Below are 18,373 nucleotides of genomic sequence, written 5' to 3' on the forward strand. Positions count from 1 at the left end.
TTTCTTATCTTTAAATTATAGAAATATCCCGTCATATATAATTGTAATTTTTGTAAAATTATTTAACACGATAGTTTTTCATTTTCTTTTCTAATTTTTAAACATTTTACCACCTTCCTGTATTAGATAGGCCTATATATTACTGTAATTATACTTGTCTAACACATTTTTAAGTACGTTGCGTAAGATATTTCGTTTTCTTACACATTTTCCTTATGAGAGAGTGATTCATAAAGATTTCGTTTTCTATTTAATTACTATTTATATTCGTGCCGCGTATTTATAACTCTATAAATATATATATATATATATATTTATAAAACACACTTCGGTATTTAACATTGTTAGACATATTTTATGTTAGTTTTTCCATGGAGAAAATAATGTGTTGACCTAGTCAGTATGGAATCGTGATGTCGTACTTTCTGACCAAGTATTTTAATGGAGACAGATACAATAAAACAGTCTTTGAAAACATTACCAGTCGGTCTTTTTGAAACTGTGAACACAAAATATTATTTGTTTTCTTTTCTTTCCAAAGGAAACTTTTGATGGCCGAATATGTTTTTTCGCACATAAAATTAGCTATTTACAATCCGGTTCTCCTTCCTCTTATACTGTTTTTTAAAACATATACGTAACTAATTACTTCTTATCGAATCTTATCAATGTCCTACTCCGCTCTCATATACTGTATATATATATATGAATTTGTAAATTAGGAAAGATTTTATTCGTTTCTCTTATAATTAATACAATAAAAACCAAGAGAAAATTGTAGTCATTATCAATTCCTAGCTTTGTTTCGGTCTATAAACGAAATTTTAATATATAAAACGAATGATTTCGAGGATGCTTATTATTAAAACATTTAAATTTGCTATTTAAGTTATATAAATGTAAGTATAAATACATAAATATCTACTATCAATACTAATAATATACGTATAATTTATATTATACTACTCTATATATGTGAAATTGAATCAAAAATTATACTGAAATTTATTACTTTAAAATAAATAATCATTCACTTTGATTTCATACGCATAATTCCATTAATATTAAACGTTGTGGAAGATAAAACAGTGTATTTTTAATTCTTATTTCTTCGGTAATCGACCCTATTTTTTTTTACTATAAGCTGAGTAATTGCTAGTATACGTGAGAGAATAATTATTCATCTCACCGAGAGGGAACTCCCAGTATGATATAAGTTAACCTAGACTTTATTCCGATTAATTTTCTAAATTTATCAAATTTTCTCTCCTTATTGTATATTAGAATCGGTTCGTTTGTGGTTATAAATGTAGATTATAATTGAGTAATAAAAACAATGTATAAATATTTATTTTCTTGGTGTTCACATTATTGTTATTTATGTTAAAAAAACTGTAAATAAAACCAATATATTCTTATCACGGGGCTTCAAGGTTTCACCCAAGAAGTTGTCCTAGTCTTCAAGGATAAAATTATAATACAAGATTAATATAAATAAATTAGATTTTCTTGTATAATTATAATAAATTTTACATTGGATGGTGCAATAAACCATGCATATTTTCGGTATATTTTTAAATCATAAACAATGTAAAACAGTCGAAAAGATGCAATTTTAATTGGAACTTCTGTGGAAAATTTTTTTTTATTAAATTGCTAAACAAATACCGTGAAATTTTTATTTATTTAAATAAAACAAGTAATAAATTGCATAACCGTTGCATAACAATCGTTATTTATGTATAAATTTAGGCTATGTGTATACATATAACGAGGAAAGAATAGAAGTAGGATGGAAAAATCCCTATAGTAACTATCTAATCTTAATCACGTCGTGTAACTGAAACGAACTTTTATTGCGCCGCTTTGTCGACATTTCCGAGATTTTCTTTAGAGAAACGATTCCTAGAAACGTTTCAGAATCATTTCTTTTTTACGACAGTATCCAATTCCATTCGTCTCTATAAACAATTCCTTGTTTGTTACTATTTATTGCATAGCCATTATTCTTCTCCTCCACTTCTATAATTTAAAGAGAAAATGTAGCAATTCTTGTGACATTCTCTCGGGTATTTCTTAAACTATTAAAAACATAATAATATATTTCTTTTTTTTCAACTTTTTTCCATTCAGTGGGCACTAAAAGAGCCTTTTACCATGCCCATTTGTAATGAGTTACCAGGGCAACCGGATGGTGTGAGGCGGGATCCTAACGTAAAGACTATATATATATATTTGGGCAAAATTGGGATCAAAATTTTAAAATACCAGAAAATTATTTGATATAATTTTAAGTAGATTACAATATATTTTGAAATGTTAATGGCGTAAGAGATTTTCTAGATCCTTGCGTTACAAAGATGCTAAAACTGCATTCTTTAATATCAAATGTAGCAGATAATGTATTTTTCTATATCATAAATACGAAAATGTTTACAAATTAATTTATGTAGTATATTGTTAGGTTTTATACAGGCTTCTAGAAAGCCTGAGCCTTGTTCCTAGACACAGAGTTTTTCTAGAAGCCTGGATCCAAGCCTGAGAGGATTCTGAGAGGCCCTAGATTCGTAATCTATAACTCCTCAACCCTGACTGTATACACATTTTCAATATGTCTGAAAGCTGCGGGGGAAACATCAAGAATAAATGATCAATTCTAAGAATTAGAGTTAAAAAATAATATCGCGTATCGAGAAAGGTAAAACACTAAATAAACAGATTAATATCCTATCCAGTGTTAAACTTTCACTAAGCTAAGCAGCTGTAGCTTAGGACCTTATATATTTATATCTTATTATTTAATGGAGGAAAAGGGCTTGTTATAGGCCTATGTTATAGCTTAGGGCCAGTCCCGATCCCATCGACAGAAAGTTAATACAAGTTACTGCAATACGCCAGTTAAAACAAAGACAATGGCTAATTATTATAAAAATAATTTATTCTAAAACAATTTACAATAAAAGAGAACATGTAAATGATAAATTTTAGTTCATAAAATAGATAATAATCGATTGTGGATGGGCGTATCATCCAATCTAGGTATAATTTGGACTTCCGAGCAATAATAGGGACCATTCCCAGAGTTATTAGTAAGCACTCTTCAATTTGACTCAAGTAAATTAATTGGTTCCAGGAAGAAATATATTTATGCAGCAAAGAAGCATTCAAAAAACCAGAAATTAATACCCAGACAGTAATTACTCGAACTCATTTATTTTATTTTCCTTTGGTCGTAAGTCATTGTCCGTTACAATCGACCTCCATGTTAGAAACCTTAATTAATCCAAAATGACTATAAATACTTAATTTAAATACGTAAACAATTATATCACACACCTGCCTACAAAACAAGAAAATTTCTTCTATCCAGTTATGCAAAATAGATATTTAAAATTTCGATATCTACAATGTTTAAAGCCGTAAATGCTAGAATTAATATATTAATTTTAAAACCAATTATAGGCTTATTGATTAATATATTAGTAAATAAATCGCTTCTAAAATTTAAATTTAAATTCATAAGTCATATATTTATTTATAGAGCCGAAAAAATTACACAAAGACTGAAGAAACAAGTCATCAGCAATCAAGTTTTCTAATCCTACTAAATGCAATTACGCTTTAGGAAAATAAAGAAAAACATTGCATAAATAAACAACTTGCTTCTAATTTGATATTATTTAATATAAACATATCAGGATTACGGAATCTGATTAATCTTTACCTACGTGGACTGTCATGGCCGCACAATAGGGATCCATAAACTTAACCTATTCTAATAAATTACCAATAATTTGGTAATTTATCAGAATAGGTTAGGTTAGAATCCGTTATATTGAGCCCAAAATCTATTTGAGGTTAATATGATTAAATTAATATTAACCTACTAAACAAATTATATTATTAAGTGTTGTCGCGTGTAAAGTTATCATTAACCTAAGTCACGAAACAAATGCTTAAATGTGACTAAATAACAATCAAGTTCCTCGATTTTAATAGGATTAATTTCTTAGTATACGTTATAAATAGTTTATATCTGTGAATGTAGATAAAATATCTTTATTCGTATACACTGAGTCAATGTTTAACGTCTGGTATAAATTTATAAGGGAATTTAATGAGAGAAACTTAATATTCTAATTAATTTCTATTTTATTTTAAAGATGTCGACTGTTTCTATCGTCTTCGAGTTAAATTGTAAACTTACGTAACGAGATATGAACTTTTTGTCTCGTAGTTAAAAGCAAAAAAGAAAAAAAAAAACCTGTGTCAACAACCTGTCTATTCAATAAGTCATTATGGATCTACTCAATTGACAGATTGTTTATTATGTATTCAAACGTGATTTTCATGAAAAATAACTATAATTAGCATAAATATTTATTGATATTTTCATATAAAAAATTCCCAGTTTTTACTCTATAAAGATGTATCTATATTTACACTTTCTTCCCTGTATATATTACTAACAGAGAGATTTTCCAGTCCCATAATGAGTGGTAAGGGAATGAGCTCGATATATTCAGGTACTAATTAAGCCAGTAATTGCTATAACTTATCTTTGAAGAAATTATCTCTAAAGGAGCAAAGTGTAGTTATATTTTTACAATTATATGACTAAGCAACGTAACACGACCTATATCATTAAAAGTTCCGCCGCTAACACGAGTTTTTTTGGAAGGTAAAGCACAGCATTATCTTACATCTAAAAGATGTGTAATGGAAACAAAGAAAATATTGTAATAATCTTTGATTTTTTTTCGTCATATTTGAATTTAGAAGCTTCTAAAATAGTAAACTTTTGACGTCTTGGTTCCGTTTAGTTTCTCAATTACAGTAAAAAAATACTTGACGATTCTGGCTTTATTACTTTACTCCTTTAACAGTTACTTCTCCTTCAAACGAGAATGTATTGTGTGAAGCTCCGAGACATCTTTATTTTCGGTTTGAATAATGAAGGGAAGAATAATAGTAGTAAAAGGAATCACAGACATCTTGGTTCTTGCATAACCCATGCATTAAATGGCTATGCTACATTTTATAATCCTACATTAAGTTAGATCAGTTTTAATTTTATAAAATCCCGTTTCAATGATAATTTACTTCAATTCTTATTAGTCTTTTTTCATTTCTAGACTCGTTCAGCAAATATTATTTTCTTAGAACTTTTTGAATCTCTTGTTGCGTGTTTTGCTTATGGATACTGCAATAGACAACAATGGATATCGAAAGAAATTTCTTGGAATTTAATTTTTCACAGTAAAATTTCATATTTTAATGAAATTTCTAGTCGAATATCGAAACAATTTTTTAAGTATTAGAAGAAGAACTTGCGTAGAATGAACGGTAGAAAAATAATAAAATCGATGATGGCATCTGTAATTACGATTAAATTCTTATTTAAAAAAATATTAAGTCTAAAAAAAACACCAAAACATACAAGTACGAAGTTAAATTTGAGTGTGATGCTATTTGTTTTGAGATTTTATTTAAAAATAACTTTTATGTTATTAATTATTATAAAAAGACAAAACGTTTAATTTGAGGGTAGAGATGATTTCTGAAAGGATTATAAATGCTAATAACGAGTAAAATTGTCATTAAGTCCGACACTACTGGAGATACACACGAAGATCTCAATTATCTCCTCACCCCTCGACCTTTAACCACCGAAATTTAATAGAGTCAATCTCTCCAATAAACAAACCTCCGGTAAATTTCGGATCATGCGGATTTCCGAATTTATGGTCCGTCAGAAAGAACGTCTTACGACTCCTTTAACTTACTTGTCAGACTAAATTTCATAAATTTTCAACAAAAGACATGCAAGTTATTAAGCTTTAAAAAAGACATTCTCAATAGGGCAAAGAAACATTAAAAATAAATCCTTCGGAATATAATTCTATCGATCTATTCAGACAAGCAAATTTCAGAAAGTTTTCTTAAGTAGTCTGTGTCGGATATATCGGGCCCCGTCCCTCTCCCCATTGTGGGCCTGGCCGAACCCGTAATGGGCTTGCAAGAAGAGGCCCTCTTAGATACATGGAGCGGAAAGACCTAAAAATTGGGTCGTCAGTCTAATCAAATTTTTTTTCCATCTAAAATTTTTCTTTTGTTATTTTTAAACTATTCAATCGTACAAATACGATCGAAGAATAAAACTCTTATATATTAATCGAAAAAAAAAAATTAAATAATGTAATTACGATAGAGGGCGCTACTAGAAAAAGATGGCGGCGTTGTGTAAGACCACGCTTGCTAATCACAAAAAGTTATTTTTGTTTATAGGCAAATTAGATGTGAGTTTTAAAATGTTATTTTTAAATTTTATTATTTAAACAATAAATGATGATTATTTAAATGAATTAATCAAGTTTTGATTGCCGTGTGCTTAAATAATGCATGATATCTACTTAAATGGAAGGTCATGATATTGTTTGATATTGATTACACTACACCATGAATTGATAATGATATTGTTTTATGAAATTTAAGTTTAACATTATGATACCATCACTCTTCTTAATTGGAAGTAGCAACAAAAAAATAAAACAAAAAAAAATTAAATTATTATTTTTTTAAATCCTCCAGTAATAAAAGATATAAAAATCTGTATTGGCTGTTTTGAAAATATAAGATTTATTTTTCATATAAATTTAATTCATATTAACTACTTTTGTTTCAACAGTATCATTCATTGATGTTAAAGAAAATATCATCTTATGAAGTTCAATATATATGTTCTTTAATAAATATGAGAAATTACAGTCGTCTTCCTGACGGTCCGAGTTTACAGGATTTCATAGAAAATGCGGTGCCGTTGAATTTGAGTAGCAAAGATTATAAAGAGAAGCTAAAAAGAACTTCTGATGACCCAAAAAGGTATAAAAGTAGTTTATCTTAGAAAAGATCCATTCAATTATATTTAGTTGTTTTCTACCATAATAATATTTTGTAATGTCTGCATGATTTTTTTATATTTTACAACTAAAAAAAAAATATGTTCTCTCTTATTTTTTTACTTGCATTAGTTATTTAACTTAAAAATCATTTAAAATTTTTTTCATAAATATTGTATATATATTTAGATTTTTACAGGCTTCGTCTTCCACCGTGGCTAAAGAGAGATATTCCAATGGGAAAAAAATTTCATTATTTAAAATCTACTCTTAGGAATCTTAATTTGCATACGGTATGTGAAATTCTATGAAAGTATAATTTAATTTCTAACATTTTATTTTGATAAAAGTTTTTATTTTTAATATTAAACAAAATAGTATGAAATAAAACAAAACAAAGAAGAAATTTAATATGATGAACATTTTTAGACCATTTCGCTTTATTTTAAAAGTATACAAAGCAAACTTTTGTATGCTTTTAAAATAAGCCTTTAAAGTTTTCAATTTTCAATAAGCCAATTCAATTTTTAAACATTCTTTTAAAAAGTAAAAATAAAAAAAACAATTATTCAACAGTTCAGATTAAAAGTACAGTAGACCCCCTATAACGCTTAGATACGTTCCACGTTAATCGAATCATTCCTACAACGTAAAGTTGTAGGAATGATTAAATACATGAGCCAGTCGCAGCTCGATAGGTGTGAAGTTTATGGACTAAGGCTGTTTGAAAGGTTTTCTTCTATAAAATTAACCGATTCTAGACTAATTCCACTCAACATTTCCAAAACATGTATAATTTTCTGGGAATAATCTGTATAAACTATGCTATAAACAAAAAATTATAGGATTACTTACCGAGTGTGCACCGTTCGACTACGCCGTTGCTCAAAGCTTGTTTTTGTCACGGAACAGCACACGAAACGGCGGCCGCGATTTCTGATAAATAATTTTTCGCAGAAAAATAACTTGACCTTTGGAGACATTAATATAAATAATTTTTATGGCCGTTGAATAAGAAATGTTTCTTTCACAAGAAATGTATAAAATTAGTGCTGTATTAGACTTACGGTACCTAATTTACATACTGTACAGACGATAATAAACTCAACTTACTAGCCTAAACTCTCCGTAGCGTGGCGCCAGGCGGCGGAAAGCATATATATAATTATAATAAAGTTACAATAAATTAAGTTAATATATAATTATATATACAGTACCTAATTTATATATAATTTATATACAATACTGTACAGACGATAGCAAATTCAATTTAGCTGCTCCATAGCGTGGCGCAGGGCGGAGAAAAGTAGTTTGGCTGCTCATCCACTATTGGTCCAGATTCTATCAATCTTGTCGTGAAACGAGTCGGCGACAACATTTTAGGAGCTCCTTTATACGAATGTTGCTACAATTTTTTTGCTACGTTATAGGAATTTCCGTTATAGGAACGCACGTTATAGGGGGGTCGACTGTACAGTAAGACCCTGCTTAACGCTGCCTCAATTAATGCTGACTCAATATAATACAGTCTGCTCAAAGCCTTAAAAAAAGCTGAAACTTTTACACTGATTTAAATTATTGCAGCATTTCATTGATTCATGTATAATATGATTTACAAACACAAACCAATCAGCAAAAGGTGGTAATTTGTCGTAGCACTGTACTTTCCTTAAATATATGCTTGTTTTCTGCAATTTTGGAAAAAATATAACATCATGGTTGCCATAGGAAATATTGACTTCGCTTGGCAAGAGTTAATTGATAAATGCACAAACAAAATTTGGAAGAAGTTATGGCTGAAGATATCCAAGAATTCTCAACGAAAAGTCTATTGCTGTATCATTAGGTTGACCAAATTATCAACCTAATCGATACAACAAGACTAGGAGATGTAAACAAGCAGGATATTGAGGAGTTACTGCAGGTTTCTGGTGACAGCCTTACCAACAATGATCTTCAAGAACTGGCAGAACAAGGAATTCCTATAGAACTGGAAAATAGTGATTCTGACAATGAAGAGCACATAGAATTTCTCTACAGATTTCCTTAATAAAAGTTTGGTAATGATAACCAAAATCATTGATAAAATTGTAGCAAATGATCCAGATTTTGAAAGGAGTGCAAAAACAAAATGAGGTGTTTTGGATGCGATCTTCCGCTACCGACATTTGCTAAAAGAAAAGAAAAAAAGCAACAAATAAAACTACACAACTTTATCGCAAAAAGCAAGAATTTCAGAACAGCAAAGACTTTCATCACAAAAAATGAATTTTACATTTCTGTGTGCATATGTTTATGTATTATTTAACATATATTATTGTGCAAATTAACATAAAAATAACTTAAAATTAAAGTAAAATCTGTTTATTTTTGGTCACATGTTTCCCTTTCCCTATTTACTCTATGTTAAAATGACCTTGTTTAACATTGTTTCGTTTAGCGCTTTGTTGTCTAGGAACGCATCCCCCACATTAAGTGGGTTCTTACTGTACTACTGTACTACAATATTTATGCACTATGTGCATTCATGGCAAACTTTTAGGAATTATAAGAAAAGTAGTGTATTTGCATATAGCTTCCTCTTGGATAGTGCAGAACCTTGGTTAATCGGGACCCAAGAATTGGTTCTACTGTAATCTATAATAAAACATCATTTGATAATCTCATTTTACAAAATAGTCACACCTAATAAATGTGCATGTTTGTGATGAAAATTAAACTTATTGAATTTTCAAATGATTGTTGAGACTATCATAGTATGTATTTGTCAGTTGAAAGTCTTTGATAAAAGCATTTTTTGATTTTGTAAAATTAACAATACTGAAAACTTTATAAATACATGGGAGGGTGCAAAAGTAGGTATACTGTCGAGAATCTGAGAAATACAAATGTTTGGTGTTCATTATTATTATTTTTATTATCTTTTATTAGTTTGTATTCCTTATTTGTGATTTAATTTGTACATAAAATAAATGTTTTTTCTTCCTATTTTTTCCCAGTATGTTTTTTTTCTGTAACAACAACTGTATACTTACTTTTGCACCCTCATCTATATTGTAACTAATGAAACAAATTTTATTAAAATTTCAGTTTTTCTTAAATTTAAGCATGTTTCTGTTCATTAATCATAAATCTTTGACAAAATGTTTATTTCAAAAAAATTATATTTTAATTTACAAGTATCATATTTTAGTTAACAACAACACTATGGGCACGCATGCGCGACTCGTATTACATTTTCGTTTATTTATTTTTCACATATAATCTTAACTGATCACTCCGTCCCATCAGAAACTCCCTTTTCACCTGAGGAAGAACTCCCAGAAGTTTGAAAACATTTGTGGTGAACTTTTTCTTTTGTTTTTTTCCTCACAGCGGAAATAGGTTCTAGGAATACGATTTTTTATCATATTTTAGATTTTTACAAGTGTTGAATAAAAGTAACTACTGTATTAATAGGGTGGTGCTTAAAATAGGAAAAAAATAAATCGCTTACTTTTTTGTGGTCCTCCAGAACTATTCCAACTGGTCTCAAATTACTACAGAAGAAATTTGAATTTGATATATTAATATTTAGAGGTAGCTCAATGACCACAGTTTATAAAAACAGCAATTTATGACAAATGAAAACATACAAGACTTGTTTTGGGAAACTAGACTTTCACTTTTTTGGACAATTACAGACAAATTAAATGGAAAGGTTGGCAAAATATGTTTGTATGGAAGACTTCTTCGATTTTGATGAAAGACGAGTATGTAAATTCTGGTATTGTTGTTAAATCGATTTAAATGTGATAGTAAATGTATGGGAGAAATTTTAAAATTGTTTAACTTTTATAACAATTCAAAATGAATAACTAGATAATAAGAAGTCGAATGTGTAAAGGTGTTTTAAAGGTTCAAACCTTACAAACATTTGTAATTTAATGGATAACAAGTTAAATGTGCAAAGGAATTTTATGGTTTTAACTTTCAGTAACCTGTAATCTAAAAGTTGGCTGAAGAGGGGCAAGGAATGCCTGAAACGTACAAATAAGATGAACATGTATCAACCAAATAAAATTTAATGATGAGATTTGCCAAGTGTCTGAATAAATACAATAAATGATTTGTATTCGAATTACTACAAATTAAATACAGTAGAACCCCTCTAATCCGTCACCTTTGGGACTGGGGGTATGGTCGGAACGCAAAAAAGGTCAGATTATCAGAAAAAAGTAAAATAAACAATCTTCCCTTTGTCCAGTCTTTGTAGCACTGCTAATTTTTCATTTAATGAAAGAGTAACATATTTATGTTTCACTCCTGACATGTTGAAAACACACACAAACTGTACACGTACACACAATGTAAAACATATACTGTAACGAACACAGAAGAACACCACGGATGGTGAGTCCCTGACGAGTTGGGACAAGTTTCTCGACTCCGACCACGGTCGGATTAACTGGAGTGACGGACTAGCTGAAGGCGGACTAGAGGGGCTCTACTGTAGTCATGCGGACTCTACAATATTCAAAAACTTGATGGATTATAAACTAAAATGCAACAAAAAACTTTTTAAACATCACAATTCACAAAGTTTGAAATTTTCAATACTATGCTCAATGTAACTTTATCAGTTTATTTTGGTAGAGGCAGAGAGTCTCTCTTTCTTGCTGTCTAGATAATCTGCCTCCAACTGCTCCCTCACTAGTTACTCTGTTTCTTTTATTGCTTGCATCTTTTTCTTCAGTATCTGTGCTGCTGCTTGAGGATATTAGTTCTGCTATTTCTTCATCACTTCTCTTCAAGTTTTCCATTCTACATTTTATTTTAAGCATCTGTTCTTGACTTTGTGCTGATGTTTCTCCTTTGCAGCTAATTTTGCATCCACACCTACCATTGATCCTTTACATCCTTTTTCATGCTGAGCTAACAAGAACTCATGATCCTCTGGAATTTTTAACATTTCAACTGCTCTAAGATGAGAAATATCAAAAAGTTCATCTAGTTTACTAACAAATTTAGCCTCATTTGTTTGCTGTGTTACAGATTGTCACCCCTTGTTTTTGTTTATCAAATGCCATTCTTTAAATGTTTGTTTTAGTTTAGTTATGCAGTTTCTTGGATCCATCATTGGGATCCTCTCCATTTCATAAAATATTGCCAGCTTTTCGACTGTAACAGCTGATGACTGTCTGATAGTTTGTTTCAGTTGAAGGTAGAGATGTAAAAACGAACCAAGAGTCTGACATAAGGATGGCAACTCATTGCCAGTTAATTCAGTTACTGTTGAACGAAGGAGGTGCACTTCAGTTTTAGATCTAGTTGCTGTTGCCGCCATATTTATTATTTAATAACTTTGCCGAAATGAACAAAAATGTATTATGTGATTTGCTTGAGCAGTTTCTGGATTATATAGTCTATGCATCTGATGTTATCAGCCGTCCTTCAGTGATATGCCTGAACTTGTTCATACAAGCCAAATAGCCAATAGATGCTGATGTAAGCAGTATGAGTCACTGAGTTAGCCTCAACCAGAAAGAGGGAAAAACATTTGCAGCAAGACTTGATGATGTCAGCAAAATAAAGATCACGAGTCATAACAGAAATTAATTTTGTGGGAATGTCATTTAACTAATGTGTGATTAATTTAATGATTTATTTATTGAGATGACCAACTACAGTTTTACAAACTGTTGTACTAAAATGGATACATTGTGGTTGAAGCTTGTGATTGCCATATGCTCATCCTTAAGCCGTGGTCACGCTATGCGATTTCTAGTTGCGCAGGCGACTGCAACTGCAACAAGCGCGAGTCGCGCGCGTCTTCTCGTGGTCACACATTGTTCGTTGATGTTGCAACTGGAAAACATGTGACCCTATAATAAACCAATAAAATTACAGTAGCTTGTTTTTGACTACTTTCGTGAGTTTGCCGATATTTTACGTTTTACTTCAGAGTATTTATGGAATTTTAGCCACTTTTCTTATTAAAATAGCAAGCAGTTCCTTTTCTGGAATGAATAAAAGAAAAAAGGCGATTATTTTAATAGAGCTGGCGAAAATACATGAAAAGATAAAATCTTCGATAAAACGAAGAATTAAAATCCCACAGGTATTCGTGAGCCTGAATAAGCTCGATCAATCTCGATTCTGTAAAAGTATTAATACTCTGACTATCCGCCATGATGATGAACTATTTTCAATGTTGTCACTGTATGACGTGGCATAAAGGCGTTTGTTGATTGGATGCGCGTTTGCAATCGTCGCGAGTAGAACAAACTTTTTGTTTCTAGTTGCGATTGCAGTCGCGCCGGTTTTCGAGGGGGGATTACCAGTTAACGGGAACAGCCGTCGCGGTTGCAGTCGCCTGCGCGGCTGGAAATCGCATAGTGTGACCAAGGCTTTACTATTTGAAACCTATAAAACTTCAGTGACATTAAGCTACCACTAAATATTCACCAATGGAGTAGATTTTTGGCACGAATGTTTTCTATATATATTGGAATGGAAATAGAGGGTGGGAGGTACACATTTACAAATTGTGAAAATAAGCACCACCCTACTGTATTAACTTTTCCATAAACTAAAACAAAAAGAAAAAAAGATATAAAAATCATCACCAAACGATCGCCTAAATAATTTGGCTATCACTCTGCTAATTTTAATTAATAATACTAAGTAATTTGCTACTAGAGGTAGATGTTAGGTGTTATCTTTTAATTAAATTAATAATTATAATTTTTAATAATACAGTTAAGAGATGGCATCTAATGTCTACCTCTAGTAGCAAATTACTTAGTATTATTTATTAAAATTAGCAGAATTTTAGCCAAATTATTTAAGCAATCATTTGGTGATGTTTCTATATACATATTGGGGTTTGCAATGTTTGTTATACTTATATAAAAATCACTTTTTCAAGCATTTTTAGGCTTTTATTTATATCAAAAAATAAAGAATGTTTTTTAACACTATTGGAATCATGCTCAGATTAAAGAGTGAGTGACTAATAAGATGAGAAAAGAAATAAATATATTAAAAAAGTTATAAAATAATTTAATTGATTTATGCATTTTCTGCAAGATTATGAAAATACATTGTGTTTATTACATTGAATAATGTTATTGGAAAAAAATGTTTATATATTGCATTTATTTGAATTTATTGTAACTCTAATTTTAATATAATATTCCAGAAAGACATAGTTATAGAAAGCACTTATATAAATTTATAGCAATTTATTGTAAACATTCTCTACAATTTTTTAAATTTTATAACAACTTAGAATAATATATATATATGATTATTTAAGTTTAATATACTGGTTTTTATGGTTTCTGTCACTAATTTAAGTATAGTATACTTGCACATTATATTCTTGATGTAGTTTTTTTATACTGGGTGTTCAGAAAATATAGCACCATAGATGAAGCAAAAATGTCCTCCAGCTAAGCACGTATGATGTCAATGCTAGACGGCATTCTTGACATCATCTGGTGCTCTTGTGGTGTACCTGACAACATTAATCTGATGGATAGTTACATGTACTGTACATTACCTCCCATATGTGATAGGTTTTCAGATTTTATAGTTGCAAAGACTTTCAAAACTTGTCGATATAATTCCTGATGTTGATTTTCAATACTTAGCAATAAAGATGTACATTGCAAGCATCTGTTGTTATGGCAATTATTGCAAATTACTGTGTCTATGGTTGTAGTACAGTGTGTCAGACAGAAATTTAAAGTCAGTTTAGCAGAGTGCAAACAGTGTATAACAATGAAATATATGAAGGCAGCACAAGGGTTGTTGCAGCATGATTCCATGTATTGCATCCCAATTGGCCCTATCCCAATTTAATACAATCTTCAGAATGGTAAGTAAATTTTGATGCACAAATAACTTGATGATATAGCAAAACCTGGGAAACCCAGGAGTTGTATAATGGTTGATGATGCTATGGTCAAAACAGCCACATTCACAGTAAACCCAATTACTTCTATTTGCCTTGTGGCTCTGTAGGCAGGAATTGGGTCATCCTCTGTGCATATGATTCTCAAGAGGTTTTGTCATCATTTAGGTGATCATTTTGTTGGACAAGTCCCAATATCATCAAGCACTTCTTTCTGAAGACTACAAGAAAACATAAACTTTGCAGAAATGTTTATGAATTTTGACAACTTAGACCAGGCATGGCCAACATACGGCCCGCGGGCCAGACCTGACCTGTCTAATGAATTTATGTGGCCCGCGATCAATCTTTCAATATTAGGTAGTGAAGTCCGAATAGCTCGATGAAAAATTCTTACGCCTGAAAAAAAAAGAAAAGGTCAACAACTCATTGTGTGTTTAGAGTTAACCATCCATTATAAATCTCCTAAGTAAAGCATAGAGTGTTGATAAAGTATGATAATGTGAAAATATATCTGTAATCTCTGTCTACAATTCAGTCTCTACAGGGTGACACCACAATGAGATCTCGCACCACCTCAAAATCTTCCTAGGGCAGCCTCTGGTTCAGCCCGTGGAAAAAGTTTTCTTTCCATCCGACCTGGGGCAAAAACTGTTGGCCACCCCTGACTTAGATCCAACTATTCACAGGCAAATTTGTTTCATGGATGAAGCATCTTTTTACATTTGTGGTGAGATAAACTCCACTAATGTGTACTACTGGGTACAGGAATATCCATGTTGTTTGCAAATGAAATACACTCAGTGTCAGCAGAGTGTTAACATTTGGTTGGATTACTTGGCTGACAAGTTCTTGAGCTGCTTTTTTTATTGCTGGCACATTTAACTCCTAAAAGTATTTGGAGAACTTAGTAGAGCATATTGGATCACTGATCATAGAGGTAGCTCTTGATATTGCCATTTTCTATTAATTTGATGGAGCCCTACCCATTGGGATCTTCCAGTTAGTGAATGGTTATATGCTTCTTTTCCACAAATGTGGATTGGTTGAGGATATCCTTATCCATGGTCTCCCTGTTCTCCTGATTTGATACCATTAGATTACTTTTTTTATTAGGACTACATAAATGAACAGCAGTTTAAAATGTCGGAGATTTATGACAACACATAATTAATGCTTTCACACAGGTAATGGTTGACCGACCTGAGGGTTGAGGAAGATTTTATGAGTTCCTTGCATACTGTCTGGTAGTGCAGGATTCCTATTTCAAACACCTCAAAAAAACAGGTAAAAATACTTTCATTTTTCTTGGAGGTTACAAGAGAACTTTCTTTCTTTGTTTCAACAAATGAAGAAAAATGAAATTAACGTGTAATTTTATTTTTGATTAAACTTTTTCCAATTTAAGACATCTTCATAATTATAGCTCAGTCAATATTATGCATATATGATGAAAAGGTTGCTATTCCTACATTTTATGTTAAATTTTCACATAATTCCACATAACAATTGACAGAACATGCATATCGTGCTGTATTCTTACTTTGTCAGGTGTTTCCAAAGTGCGTTATTTTCTGAACACCCAGTATATTATTGTTTATATTTCATGATGCTAAGGAATTAAGTTTTTGTAAATTTAGTTTTTTTGTGGCATTTTACGTCAGTTATCTTTAATATTAAAAATGTTAAAATTCTCATTTAAAGAAGTCTTATGCAATAAACTTGATAAACATTTTTCATAATAAATTTAAATAGATATTTTTTATTAAACATATTGAAGAAACTAAGTGTGTTTTCACTTACACTCACCAGGAAGAAACACTCTTTACAGAAACAACCTTTTATTAGAGGTTAAGCCTCTGTAAAAATATGCAAAACAGTTTAAAAACATTCTCCGTTAATAAAACCAAAAATTAAAAAAACAAATAGTTTTAATTAAAATGGCCATTGGTAAAAAACATTTTTTATTTTAAATAAAATTAAATAATTATTTACAAAAATGTACTTGACTAGCAGACCCCACCATGCCTTGTTGTGGCTCAAAATGTATCTATTATAAATGTATAACACTTCCCCTGTGAGGGGAAATTTTTCGAAAAATTTCTTCTTAGTGTACATTCTCTTGATGTACCCTATTAAAACGCAATCAAAAACGCAAAAAACCACATCTAAAATACAGTAGTATAAATAGAAGCAGAGTTCTTTACGGTAAGCCTTAATCCTAACCATCTCCCATCAGTGGGGGGGAATTTCAACACGTATATTATATAAAAACACGTGCGTATTCGAATGCAGCATTGTGTCAAAATTTCAAAGGAATCGGTAGGAACAAATGAACATTTCATTTTTATTTATATAGATAGATAGATGATGATCTGCTTTAGTTCATTTTCACAGAAAAGCGCAATGCCTCGCAGAAAAGCAAACTTAGGGAGTCGTACTCGTAGTGTCATCTGTTGGATGTAAAAGCCTTAACCTAGATTATATCTTTTAGTTTATATGAATGTTTAACGGAATAATATATAGCCTATGTCCACCCTGAAGTTCCATTCTAAATATTGGTGAAAGAATTTTTGAAATCAGATGAGTAGTTTTGGAGATTACCCGCTACATTCAAACTTACTTACTTACTTACTTACAAACATTACCTCTTTATAATATTAGTATAGATTAGTATAGATGATTTGGTATATTTTGTAAGTCTCAACATCGAAATTTGTGTGTTATAACATGCTATAAAATTTCATACAGTTACTGTTAGAATATCTATTGTTTTTACCTTAATGATTTATATTGGTAATCAAATACTTATAATAGTGAAATTCTGTTTTCTCTATAAATTTGTCATAATCTAACTCAAAGTTGTCATTATTATATTTTTGCTATGTTTATATAATTCTGTTAATAGACAGTTTCTTATTTATTTATGATCATAAAATCAACAATTTACTGTTTTATATTTTAAGTAAATTACTTTTTTAGGTATGTGAAGAAGCAAAATGCCCAAACATTGGAGAATGTTGGGGAGGAGGACAACACGGTACAGCAACTGCTACAATTATGGTAAGATGTTTACAGATCAATATTTTAGACTCATTAAATTATTATTTAGTTTTAATTTTATAGTTATTTTATTATTATTTATCTATATATATAAAAATGAATGTATGTCTGTGTGTCTGTCCTATGTCCTTCATGCATTACCACACCGTTTATCCGATTGCCGTGAAACTTTGGGAAGTTGTTTAATATACTCCAGCGAAGGTTTGTGGCATAGTACGATTGCCATGAAGCTTTGAAAAGTTTTTTAATTTTTTAATACACTCCCGCGAAGTACATTTATCCTACGATAGATGGCGCGCGTTTACACGAGCATTCGCGCACAGTGTGTTCGATCGATTTCAAATTGTAAAGACCATTGTCCCCCTTCAAAAAATATCTGTATATATGCATTTGTAAACTGTTATTTACGATATTTATAATAATTTTTTTTAATCACTTTGATTGTTGCTGCTTCCCTCGTGTTACATAATTTTTTTTTAACCGAAAGCAGCACAACATACTGTCCAACAGG

At 30.6% G+C, this 18,373-nt stretch overlaps 1 protein-coding gene across 1 annotated transcript in view; it reads left to right on the plus strand.

Moving 5' to 3' along the window:
• The first annotated feature begins 6,231 nt into the window (after positions 1–6,231).
• Positions 6,232–18,373, plus strand: part of LOC111639604 (lipoyl synthase, mitochondrial-like) — a 42,665-nt gene continuing 30,523 nt past the window's right edge. The window contains exons 1-4 of the mRNA XM_023385496.1: positions 6,232–6,299; positions 6,689–6,882; positions 7,099–7,192; positions 17,782–17,862. Coding sequence (XP_023241264.1) covers positions 6,701–6,882; positions 7,099–7,192; positions 17,782–17,862 — 357 coding nt within the window. The 5' untranslated portion in view covers positions 6,232–6,299; positions 6,689–6,700. The remainder of the gene's footprint in view (positions 6,300–6,688; positions 6,883–7,098; positions 7,193–17,781; positions 17,863–18,373) is intronic.

Source organism: Centruroides sculpturatus, unplaced genomic scaffold (genome assembly GCF_000671375.1).
Source record: "Centruroides sculpturatus isolate CEXI.00-Female unplaced genomic scaffold, Cexi_2.0 scaffold1038, whole genome shotgun sequence".
Taxonomy (NCBI): Eukaryota; Metazoa; Arthropoda; class Arachnida; order Scorpiones; family Buthidae; genus Centruroides; species Centruroides sculpturatus.